General features: G+C 43.9%; 1 protein-coding gene across 7 annotated transcripts in view; it reads left to right on the top strand.

The window, feature by feature from the left end:
* PHF21B (PHD finger protein 21B) overlaps window positions 1-12,017 on the top strand; it is a 238,301-nt gene that overhangs the window by 7,957 nt on the left and 218,327 nt on the right. The window contains exons 2-4 of one of the 7 annotated variants that reach the window (XM_044995026.1): window positions 3,736-3,824; window positions 5,341-5,373; window positions 5,659-5,724. In XM_044995026.1, coding sequence (XP_044850961.1) covers window positions 5,356-5,373; window positions 5,659-5,724 — 84 coding nt within the window. In that variant the 5' untranslated portion in view covers window positions 3,736-3,824; window positions 5,341-5,355. Of the gene's footprint in view, window positions 1-3,735; window positions 3,825-4,230; window positions 4,815-5,340; window positions 5,374-5,658; window positions 5,725-12,017 lie in introns of those variants that run through there. The other 6 variants (XM_044995061.1, XM_044995007.1, XM_044995044.1 and 3 more) reach the window with 6 other exon arrangements.

Genomic DNA, 12,017 nt, shown 5'->3' with positions numbered 1-12,017 from the left:
CAAGTGCAGAATGGTGGTAGAATGTGCATTTGGCCGTTTAAAGGCGCGCTGGTGCACATTACTGACTCGCTCAGACCTCAGCCAAACCAATGTCCCCATTGTTATTGCTGCTTGCTGTGTGCTCCACAATCTCTGTGAGAGTAAGGGGGAGACCTTTATGGCTGGGTGGGAGGCTGAGGCAAATCACCTGGCCGCTGATTACACACAGCCAGACACCAGGGCGATTAGAAGAGCACACCAGGAAGCAGTGCGCATTAGAGAAGCTTTGAAAACCAGTTTAATCACTGGCCAGGGTACAGTGTGACTGTTGTGTTTGTTTCTCCTTGATGAACCACCCCCCTTGATTGACTCATTCCCTGTAAGCCACCCCCCCCTTCGATCACAGCTTGCTTTCTAAGGAAATAAAGTCACTCTTGTTTAAAAATCATGTATTCTTTATTACTTAATTATAAAAAGAGGGAGAGAACTGTCAAGGTAGCCTGGGTGGGGTTTGGGAGGAGAACAGTAGGGAAGTAAAAGGCCACTAAAAAAATTTCATAATAATGAGAGCCTTTTGGTTGGGCTGTCCACTGGGGTGAAGTGGGTGGGTGCACGGAGCCTACCCCCACGAGTTCTTACTCGTCTGGCAGGTGAGGAGGCTAAGGAACATGGTGAGGGGGGAGCGTGGTTATACAGGGGCTGCAGCGGCACTCTGTGATCCTGCTGCCGTTCCTGAAGCTCCACCATACGCCGGAGCATGTCAGTTTGATCACGCAGCAGCCCCAGAGTTGCATCCTGCTACCGCTGATCATCCTGCTGCCACCTCTCATCTCGAGCATCTTTCCAGTCCTCACGTTGGTCCCTCCTGTCCTCACGTTGGTCCCTCCTGTCCTCACGGTCACTGGCATCTTTCCTGTACTTTGCTACCACGTCCTTCCACTCATTCAGATGAGCTCTTTCATTGCGGGTCACTTCCATGATTTCCGAAAACATTTCTTCTCGCGTCTTTTTTTTCCGCCGCCTTATCTGAGAGATAGCCTTCGGGATGGAGTAGGGAGGCTTGAAAAATTTGCAGCTGCATGAGGGAGGGAAAAAAGGGAGAGAAGTATTTAAAAAGATACATTTTAGAGAACAATGGTCATACTCTTTCTCGGTGAACAACACTATTCACCTTACATAGCACATGTGTCGTCACTACAAGGTCGCATTTTGCATCTTAATATTGAGTGCCTGCAGCTTTGGTGTTACCGTTGAGTGCTGCTTCTTTCCTGTTAACGTGCAGCAGCAGAAACCACCCCGTGGCTGGCATCATGGAAGATCACTGCTAAACACCCCCCTTTCCCCCCCCCCAAACACGTGGCTGGTAGCAGGAAAGATCCCTGATAGCCAAACGTGGAAAAGCCCAGTGCCAATTGCGCCCCACCCCTTCCCCCCGCTTGGCTACCTGCAGGGAAGGATTTCTTTTAAGGCACAGGCAAACAGCCCAGTAGGAATGGCCATCTCTGTCCCCTTACTTAAATTCCTGAATTTCAACCAGGTTACCATGAACGATATCACTCTTCTGAGGATAACACAGCGAGATAAAGAACGGATGTTGCTTGAATGCCAGCAATCACCGGGATCATACGCAGCTAGGCTTTGTCATGCAATGATACCAGATTACTTGCTACATGCATGGCGTGGTCAAGTGTCCAACCATGGAGGACGGAATAAAGCAGCGCTGCCCAGAAACGTTCTGCAAAGGTTTTTGGAGTACCTCCAGGAGAGCTTCATGGAGATGTCCCTGGAGGATTACTGCTCCATCCCCAGACACGTTAACAGACTTTTCCAGTAACTGTACTGGCCGCGAATGCATCCCAAGTCCGCAGGGCAAATTAATCATTAAAAAACGCTTGCTTTTAAACCATGTCTTATATTTACAAGGTACACTCACCAGAGGTCCCTTCCATGGCTTCATTGTCTGGGATAGTTGCTTGGGACGGTAATTCCGTCAGGGTGAGAAAAAGCTCCTGGCTGTTGGGGAGAACGGAGTGCTGTGTGCTCTCTGCAAACTCGTCCTCCTCTTCCTCCTCATCTTTCCCGTCCGCAGAATCCTCAGCCATGGCTGCGATTACCACCCCACCTCGGAATCCACGGAGAGGGGTGGGGTAGTGGTGGCGGACCCCCTTAGAATTGCATGCAGCTCAGCATAGAAGCGGCATGTTTTTGGCCCTGCCCCGGACTTTCTGTTTGCTTCTTTGGTTTTCTGGTAGGCTTGTCTGAGCTCCTTAACTTTCACACGGCACTGTACTGAGTCCCTAGTGTGGCCTTTCTGCATCATGGCCTTGGAAATTTTTTCAAATGTTTTTCATTTTGTCTTTTGGAACGGAGTTCTGTTAGCACGGAATCCTCTCCCCATACAGCGATCAGATCCAGTACCTCCCGTGCGGTCCATGCTGGAGGTCTCTTTTGATTCTCAGGAGACTGCATTGTTACCTGTGCTGATGAGCTCTGCGTGGTCACCTGTGCTGGTGAGCTCACCACGCTGGCCAAACAGGAAATGAAATTCAAAAGTTCACGGGGCTTTTCCTGTCTACCTGGCCAGTGCATCCGAGTTCAGATGGCTTTCCAGAGCGGTCACAATGGTGCACTGTGGGATAGCTCCTGGAGGCCAATACCGTTGAATTGTGGCCACACTAACCCTAATCCGACATGGCAATACCGATTTGAGTGCTACTCCCCTCGTCGGGGAGGAGTACAGATATCGGTTTTAAGAGCCCTTTATATCGATATAAAGGGCTTCGTTGTGTGGATGGGTGCAGCGTAAAATTGGTTTAATGTTGCTAAATTCGGTATAAACGCGTAGTGTAGACCAGGCCTTACATTAATTTAGGCTTAGTCTACACTAGCACTTTTGTCAGCAAAACTTTTGTCTGTCAGGGGTGTGGAAAAAACCATGCCTGACTGACATACGTTTCACTGACAAAAGCACTGGTGTGGACAGAGAGTCTCCTGCCAACATAGCTACTACCGCTCATTGGGGGTGGTTTAATTATGCCGGTGGGAGAGGTCTCTCCCGCTGGTATATGAGCGGCTACACAGGAAATTTTACAGTAGCGGTACAGTAGTGTAGACATAACCTTAGACTTGTCACTGTTATTTAACAAGCTGAGGGCTTGTCTACACTTCAAATGCTAGAGAGGTGCAGCTGTACCTCTATAGTGCTTCAGACAATGTAGACACTAACGGGAGAAGTTCTCCCATCATCCTGGGTAATCCATCTCCCCAAGAGATAGGAGCTAGGTTAATCAAAGAATTCTTCCATCGACCTACTACTCTCTCTATACGGAGATTTAGGTTGGCTTAACTATGTCACTCAGGGGTGTGGATTTTCCCTAAGTTTCTATACACACAGTCACACAAATGACTGCATCATTTCACTTTTAGTTAAACCAGAGCAACCCTGTGCATAGGATAAGTTTCTGGCTGTTGTCAAGGTGATGATACACAGGCAGAGCAGAAGGTTGGTCGGGTCATGGTTACTGTGCATTTCCACACACTCCAATTTTTTTTTAATACATTAGAACTTTAGCCTCAACCTTCAAAGTTAGGTTGTGTGTGTTTGGAGAAGACCACCTTATTTTCAAATCCTTCCTTAAACCTTAACTGCCGATTATCAATAGTGTGTGTGTTGACAAGATATGTAAGAAACCAGTTTCTAGCCTGTTTAAATGGAACAAGATAAAAAATGACCTCGTTGCCTTCACTGGCTGGCAGGTAGTTAAATATCTTGGAGCACGAATGCTGGAAAGCAGAGAGAAGAGGAAAGGGAAGAAAGCGAGTGGAGCAAAGGCAGAAGAATCCACGTGAGTGTAGGGGAAAGGTGAGGAGAGAGGACAGGATGAAAGCCCGGGTGTGCGTGAGAGAAAACACTTGCCTCCTTCCCAGCCTGTGTTGCTTTGGGGCGATCTAATACTGCCCGCCCCTTGCCCCCAGTTCCAGGCCGGGCAAGAGCAGCCCCGCGGCCGCGGTGAGGGGCAGAGGGAGGCACCAGCAGCACTCGCCTTGCCCCGCAGCCCCACGCTTGCTTGACAGCCGGGGAGCCCGCGGCCCTGGCACCCAGAGGCAGCGGGACGCGGGGCAGAGCCCGGCCCGGCCCGGCCGCCCCACGCCCGGCAGCTCGCGCTCCCCTCTCTCTCCATCACTTACTTTGTTGTGCTGGCGCCCGCCGCGGCGGCCGCGCGGCGCATGCGCCAGGCGAGGAGCTTTCGGTCCCTTTTCCTCCCCCTTGCTCCATCCGGGCACCTCCGAATTAGCATTGACAGCCGTGGCACAACTTTTCCCGAGGCAAAGTGAAATCAAGGCGCGCACTCTGAGAAAATATAGTCCCTGCCGTTTTAAGTCCCCCTCGTCCCCACCGGAGGGGCGGGCGGGCTGCGGGAGGCGGTTACTCGGCTCCTGGGCGGAGCGGGGGCCGCCTGGGGCCCCGGGCGCAGCGCGGGCGGGGGGGCTGGGGCGGAGTCCCCCCCCCTAGTTTGGCGGAAAGTGAGTGATGAGTCTGTGTCCCTAGCAAAGAGGCAAAGAACTTGCTGTGCAGCCTGAGTAGTTGTTTCTTTCGATTGTTGTTGTGGCTTTTTTTCTTTTTAATTGCGCTGCTCGGGGTGGGCTTGTCTGAGGGGGGGCTGGTTTGCGGCCGCGGAGACAAAACCAACCCCCCCCTCCCCGAGAGCCAACGGAACAAAAACAAAAGAAACTTCGCCGGGCTCCGAAAGTGGCAGCAAAGTGCCGGGCAAGTTGCAGGGATGGAGCTACAGAGCTTGCAAGAGGCGTTAAAAGTGGAAATCCAGTGTCACCAGGTAACGCCGCGAGCCCGCGCGGCTGGCCCCGGGGTGCGCGAGCGGGCGGCCGCGGGGGGGGGGGGGGGAGCGGGGGACCCAGCCTCGCAGGCTGCGCGAGGAGCGTTTGCTGCTTGTCGCAGGGTCTATCGATCAGGGGAGGGGGGCTGGGAGTGAGAGTGAAGAGGGGGGAGGCTGGAGCTGAGCCTGGGGGAGCCGGCGAGAGCCCCCCCCCCGGATCCCCCTTGGAATATCGAACACTTTGCAAAAGTAGTTTGGGAGACTGTTCGGCCGAGTTGTGTGTGTGTGTTGTGGAGAATCGGAGTTAACATTGCGGTTGGTGCTTGTGTGTGTGTTGGAGAGATTAGGACGAGACTTGAATATTTATGAGCTTTGCTTGAAACTGACTCGCGGTGTTTACTTGCCTCTTTGTTCCTTACCCCCCTCCCTCCCCCTTCCCGACACACACACACACATTTTAAAAAAATCCATTAAACTTGAAACAGTTTCTAATTCCTCCTTTTTTTGGGGTGATTTTTTTTTATAGAAACTAGTTGCACAGATGAAGCAAGATCCACAGGTAAATGCAGATCCTTTTTTCCTCTTCTTCAGTATTTTATCCCTGCTGTAATAAGCGCAGTTGTGCCGGGACAGCAGGATGAGAAACTTTATCAGTAAGAGATCTCATTTTGTAGTCTTCACTGAGCTTTTTGACTAAAGAGGGTGTTTATGTGTGTGTGCATGCTTTTGTACGGCGTTGATGAAACGGTTTTGCCTTTGAACAATGTCTAATCTCAAGTTTATTCATGACAGGGGTTAGTTTTACACTTTGCCTTTAATATGCATTTTATTGCCATTTTTGCAGAACGGTGATCTTAAGAAACAAATCCATGAAAGGCAATCAAGAATAGCAGCTCTTAATGAAAAACAAGTAAGGAATAGATCGATCCAGTTCTGTTTTTTCCCCCCAATGCACTTTCTAAACATCCTAAAAGTGGCTGCGTTAGCTGAAAAATACCGAGAGCAGAGAATAAACCATCCATTTTCCGAAGTGTAAAGTGAGAAAATGTATGTTTTCAAAACGAGACCCGTTTCTTAGATCCCTTTCCTGGGGTGGGGGTTATAATAATAGTAAAAAGATAAGCAGTAGTTAAAACGTAAAAAAAATAATAAAAAAAATGAGGCGTCCATTTTGAGTTGGTCGACATGTTTTAGGAATATGGAAAAATCTCCTGTCTTGGGCTACTTTGTGCACTTCCATGCAATGTGCTGAGCAAGAGTTGGGAACAAGGAGACTGTAGTCCAGGTCGAAGCCATTTCTGGTGTCAATTGCAAAACTGATTTTTATTGATCACTTTTTTTTGCACTTGTCTTTCTCTTCCCTTGGTCTGATCTGACGTGTTAGCTTTGGATTTGAGTTCACTTAGGCACTTTCACTTTTTTAAAAATAACCTGTTCCAGTTATAGGAAAATCTGAGGAGAGGAAACAAAACAAAATAGAAACCTTCCTCTCCCCCCTCCCAAAAAACTTTGATTTTTTTGTTTTTGTTTCAAGTGACCCCTGTGTATAGTGCAATGTTTGACACCTCCTCAGCCCCTAATCCTCTTTCAGGATGAAAGAAAGTTCTCAATTGTGAGTTTGTTGGGTTAGATCAGCTGATGGCGAGGAGCTGATTGTTAGGTTTCAGCACCACGATCAGATGCCATTGAACGCTCCGCAGCCCCATGTTTTCCCTGCGCTACACACACACACTCACACACACTCTCTCTCTCCCTCCCTTCCTTGCCCCCCGCCCCTTCCACTTTCAGTACTTCTAATGCTTAAACCAAGCAGCAGCAGCCTGGAAAGCGAGTCCATGATGTGCCGGATTGAGTCCCCATAGCAAAGAACTTTCACCATCACAACCCCCCCGCTTCCCCCCCCCCACCACTCTGCAGGATCATGCAGCTTTCCAAAAGCCCCTTTGGCAGCTAGATCCTACTCCATCACCCCTCTTCTTTCACCGGCTGAATCGATCGCGATTCCTTCGGAATGCAGCAGCTCTTTCAGCACCAAAACTTGGAACAGCGCCTTTTTTTTTCTTCCCCCTATCACAAAACAAAAAATCTTCCACCCTAGGAAAGAAACCTCGGGATTTGTAATATTCCTGGGGGGAAAAGGGGGAATTATTTGTGTGTGTGTGTGTGCGTGGAGTTGTGGTTAAAGTTGAAAAGTGATCCGTGCATATTTAATACGTGTTCATAGAATGCATGCATAGATGGTGGTGATTATATGCAACCCTTTTCCGCCCAGTTTATTGTAATCAGAATTTGTCAGCACTCTCAATTTGGTAGTGGAAGCTTCCATTTTGTGAAGAAGGGGTGTTGGTTTCTTCCTAACATGGAGAAAAGTCTGCAGAGTTTGAAGGTGGGGGATGGGGCCCCATTCATGCTGAACATTACCATTTTGATTGCTTTGATGCCATTTTTGGAGGGGGAGGGGATAGAATACCCTACTCAGCAGAGCACAAAGATGTTTAATCACTGTATAGAATCAAATCAGATACTTTATTTTTTTAAAGCAAATCTGACACTACATGATAGCTAAGGGCTGTTAGTCCTTTTATGCTGTGTAAAACAGCAAGTTGTTGACTCTAATACTACTACACTGAGTAGAGGATTTTTTTTTAAAACAAGGTAACAGCCTTTACTGCAACAATGCATCTTTATGTGTTCTTTCTTCAATATGGAAATAAGTTTTACTGGTTTTAAGTGGTATTTAGAACATACATTTGATCGTTTTTTCTCTATTGTAGCAACTATTTCAAGGCTGTTTAAATTTTTATGATGATAGTAAATGAGAAGCTATTTATTATGTGACATGCTGGAATTTAGATAAGGCAGAGAGAGACATCTGAAAATACAATTTGAACATTCTAATGCAGCTGGGTGTAGAATATTGTTATCAGTCTTACACAACATTTTCTTTGAATCTCAAACTAACTAGTAAACAAGGGTTACATGATATCTTTTTAACTCCCACTACTCACCCTATTTTCAAAAAATCTCTGTAAAGTGCAGAGTAATTAAAAATAAAAATCAGAAAGCAGTAAATATTGGCCTAGTGATTGAAACTAGTATTTTTCTACAAAAGAGGACAGTATTATATTTCTTCTGCTTATTTTGACATCGTATGCAATAGGGGCTAGATGGTGATTTAGCATGCTGTTGCTCCAGACTGCCATCTCTGGAGGCCTGGTTTGAATCTTTCTTAGGTCACAAATGAAATGAGTTTGGAGGGCTCAGCCTTTGAACATGTCACAAAAATATAATGTAACTTTGCAGGTTTTGGTATGATTAGCAATTTCTCCTTAGAAAAAGTCCATCACTGAATTATCAGTTGCTACAGGGTATGATAGAGATACCTTTAAAATTAGTATAGTAGGTGTTTGACCAATCATGGATCTGTTACTGATTTCAGCCTCTTGCTTGCATGAGTACAATGCCCCCTCCCTCCTGCTATACATTTAAAGAAACCTTATGTAGTTTGGAGGGACAGAAGTGATTGTTTCAATATATACTTTTGAAAACAATGGGTTTTTAATTTCTTTTTAAATCAGTTGTAGATTTGATTAAGCTATAAAACGGGGAGGGATAGCTCAGTGGTTTGAGCATTGGCCTGCTAAATCCAAAGTTGTGAGTTCAATCCTTGAGGGGGCCATCTAGGGAACTGGGGTGTAAAAAACTATGTGGGGATTGGTCCTGCTTTGAGCAGAGGGTTGGACTAGATGACATCCTGAGGTCCCATCCAACCCTGATATTCTATTCTATGATTTAGAACATGATAATCCTGGCCTTTACTGTGCATGCACTAAATACAAAAGATATTAAGATTACATTTCAGTTAAAATGCACATGTGGATGATGAAATAGATAGTAAAATGAATAGATCATTACACTAACTACATCTGTTTAAAAATATAACCATGGGGAGTAGTATTTTTCACTGCCCCAGTCATCAGTTTCCCTTCTGAGCCATTGGAATTTATTGCAACTTCTACTTTTTTAAAAAATTAAAAATAAGAACACAGATAAAAGTATCCAGACAGATTCAAGCATTTGGGCATGGGCTCAAATGTGCTAAACATAGATTTATGCAAGAAATTAGATTTCAATTTACAACCAAATTAAATTCCTGTACAGTTATCCAGTATTTCTCCTACATTGTCAATGTACAGAAATATGGAATTAAATGTAATTTCTAATATTTATTTGAAAATGTTGGGAAAATACAAAAGATGTTCTTTGTTTTTTTTAGTGTCACTTACATCAATACTTAAATTTACCTCTTGCTCAGAAAGGCAAAGTTAGACTTGTCTTATGTGAGTCTACCTACACATTTTGTGCACTATAGTTTTGATGAATTGTAATACCATTTGAGATTGGGTTACCTCTTCTTTAACAAGATATGATGTGTGAAGACTCCATTAGTTGGTCCAGTAGTTTTACACCTTGAATCCACATCACATGCAGAGCAGCAGTAACATTTTTATCTAAATTGTCAAGCAATAAGCATTTATATGTAAATAAAAGAGTAATCATAAGAACAGGTTTGTTCTTTAAAAGCACGTTTGAGGTACTTTGCTGCACATATTTTTGTGTGTTCTGTTTGGCCACGAAGTCAGTATGCTGGTTTGTTTTTTTTAAAGTTACTTCTTAATAATAACACTTAACTGATTAAAAAACAAAACAAAAACCCAAATCACAAGTTAAACTGTTTCTGACATCAGCATTGGGTGGTAAACCAGGTCTTGGAAAATTAACAGTAAGGATGTGTAGACTGCTATATTTTCAACTGTGATGAACTCTGAATTCAAACAGCCTGTCCTGGAGCACAGCAATAAAAATATGTCTTCCTGAAAGACATTATGTATATGCCATTCACTTGTGCGTTGCCTCATTTCTTTACCATAATTTACTATCTACATGGAAAATCAACATTAGTCTCAAAGAGGCTGTCCCAAGGTGGGGTTATTGCTGGTTTGTCTTTTTGTAGTGCATATCTGAAATTAAACCATTGACTGTATTTTGCCATTGGTGACCCCTGTCAAAATATCTTCATGGGATATGTTAGACTTTGTAAAATTAGTGTGCACTTCTTAAACATGGGGAGTTTGTTGGAGACGCTTTCGTTCAAGATGTCTGCTTTACATATGTTGTGTCTATCTTTCAGAGCGGTGTTTTTTTGGTTTAGTGAAATCCAAGCTGTGCTATGCCTGAAAATGGCAGCATTGTTTACACATGTTAAAGGGGAAATTATTGACATTTGCTAAAGCTCAGTATTTCATATGGTTGCGTACTTTCAAAATTGTTGAAATAAAATAGAGGTTGCAAGTGTCAATGAAAACAGAGATAAGACCTGAATGGGGTTTCCAAATTAAGTAGAACCAAGGTCAAATTCTGCCCACAGAAAGACAGACTCAGAGAGAGAGAGAGAACTCTAAATTTATTTTGGTGGCAGTGGTATCCATTTGGATCTAAGGGTCATATCCAATGCTCATTGAAGTCAATAGAGATTATTATTTATTTATTTGTATTGAAGTAGCACCTAGGAGCCCTAGTCATGGACCAAGAGCCCACTGTGCTAGGTGCTGTAAAAACAGAACAAAAAGACAGTCTCTGCCCCAGTATTCCCATTGGATCATGGCTTTGGATCAGGCTCTAAATTGGTGATGAACCTTGAAGTGGAATTTTAAACTTTCCAATTATGCTTTGAGTCTTTAAATGCAGACACAAGAAGTAATTTAAATGTGGGCTTGACTTTGCAGTCCTGTACACAGAGCTTCTATTGACTTCACTGGGACTTCTGAACAAATGGAAAATCAAGTAAAGTTATTGGATCTAAGTGAAGATTAGTTCTGGGCTGGTAATTTAGAAAGCTATAGTTCCTCATGTTTTGCTACAATCAGCTAGTAATTTATTGGTTGCTTTGCTATCTGAGTAAAAAATGACAAATTTACCATCAGCTCCTTGGAGAGGAAATTTGGGAATACAGTTTATATAAAGGCAATCCTAGCATTCTTCTTTATGCTTTCAATAAAGTTACATGAGATTAGATGCCCATATTGGGGGAGGGGAGGAAAGGCTGTAAAAAGCATTTTCACAGAGTTTGAAGCACAGCACAAACATACTTGTGGCTTTCTGCTTTACGTTTGATTTGCCCTTATAAAAACCACTGAAATTGCCAACCCTGAATGTAAACATAGTGCTGAAGGGAATTTTGATCAACATTTGCTTGGTGGCAGTCTGATTGGCAGGTGAAATGTGGTATTATTCTAGCATTTTTCTTTTACTGTACACTATTCTATACATGTACAGTACATCACTTGGCAGTGCTAAGAGTTGGAAAGTGAATGTAACGTTCATTCTAACCTTTTTTAAAGAGTACACTTTGATATTTTAGCCACTTAAAACACCTGCTGTCAGAACAGTACAATTGATTTCAATTAACTTTGAATTTCTTCAATAAGATGACTCTTATAATAACTCCAGTAATCCCATGATGCCTCATTAGAGGAGCTGGCTATGATGATTATCCCTGTGATTTAGCAATTTTTTCCCCTTCTAATGCCTTTGTCTATTCAGAAAAAGGAATTATAGTAACAATATCTTTTTATTTCACATGTAGTCTTACACTAAAGGTACTTGCTACCTGTTACATGTTGTAAAATATTTAATTGTACTGCAGCAAGCAGATATTTGTTCTTAAATATTTGATGCTTTGATAGCAAACATATCAGAGAAACTTTTGTTGTATGTGTGGAATGTATTTTGTAGGCATCCTGTGTCACAGAGTTAGAAATTGTTATGTATGTATGCAGAGCTTATAGGCCACACTCCCCTCTCACTCTTTTCACAGAAGTTTCATTAGTGGTCCAGATCCTCAGCTTATCCAGATCAGTGTGGCCTCAATGGAACTATGCCAGTTTACTCCAGCTGAGGATCTGGCCTGTTGACTTCAATGGGAATTTTGCTTGCGGTGAGAAAGTAGAATATCGCCCTAAATGTCTGTCTCAAGTATGAGACTAGGGAAATGGGTTTTGTAGGGTAATATGAAATCACATTTCCAGTGGGACAGTGCATCATTCTAAACACTTTTTTTGTTCAAGCTGAGGAAGCCATATCTCATCTCATTCCAGATTTGATTTTTTTTAGTTGAAAGCTACAAAGGCGTATAAAGGCACA

This window comes from Mauremys mutica, chromosome 1, assembly GCF_020497125.1.
Source record: "Mauremys mutica isolate MM-2020 ecotype Southern chromosome 1, ASM2049712v1, whole genome shotgun sequence".
Lineage (NCBI taxonomy): Eukaryota > Metazoa > Chordata > Testudines > Geoemydidae > Mauremys > Mauremys mutica.
The sequence above is the reverse complement of the archived record's forward strand: the minus strand, read 5'-3'. Positions and strand labels throughout refer to the sequence as shown.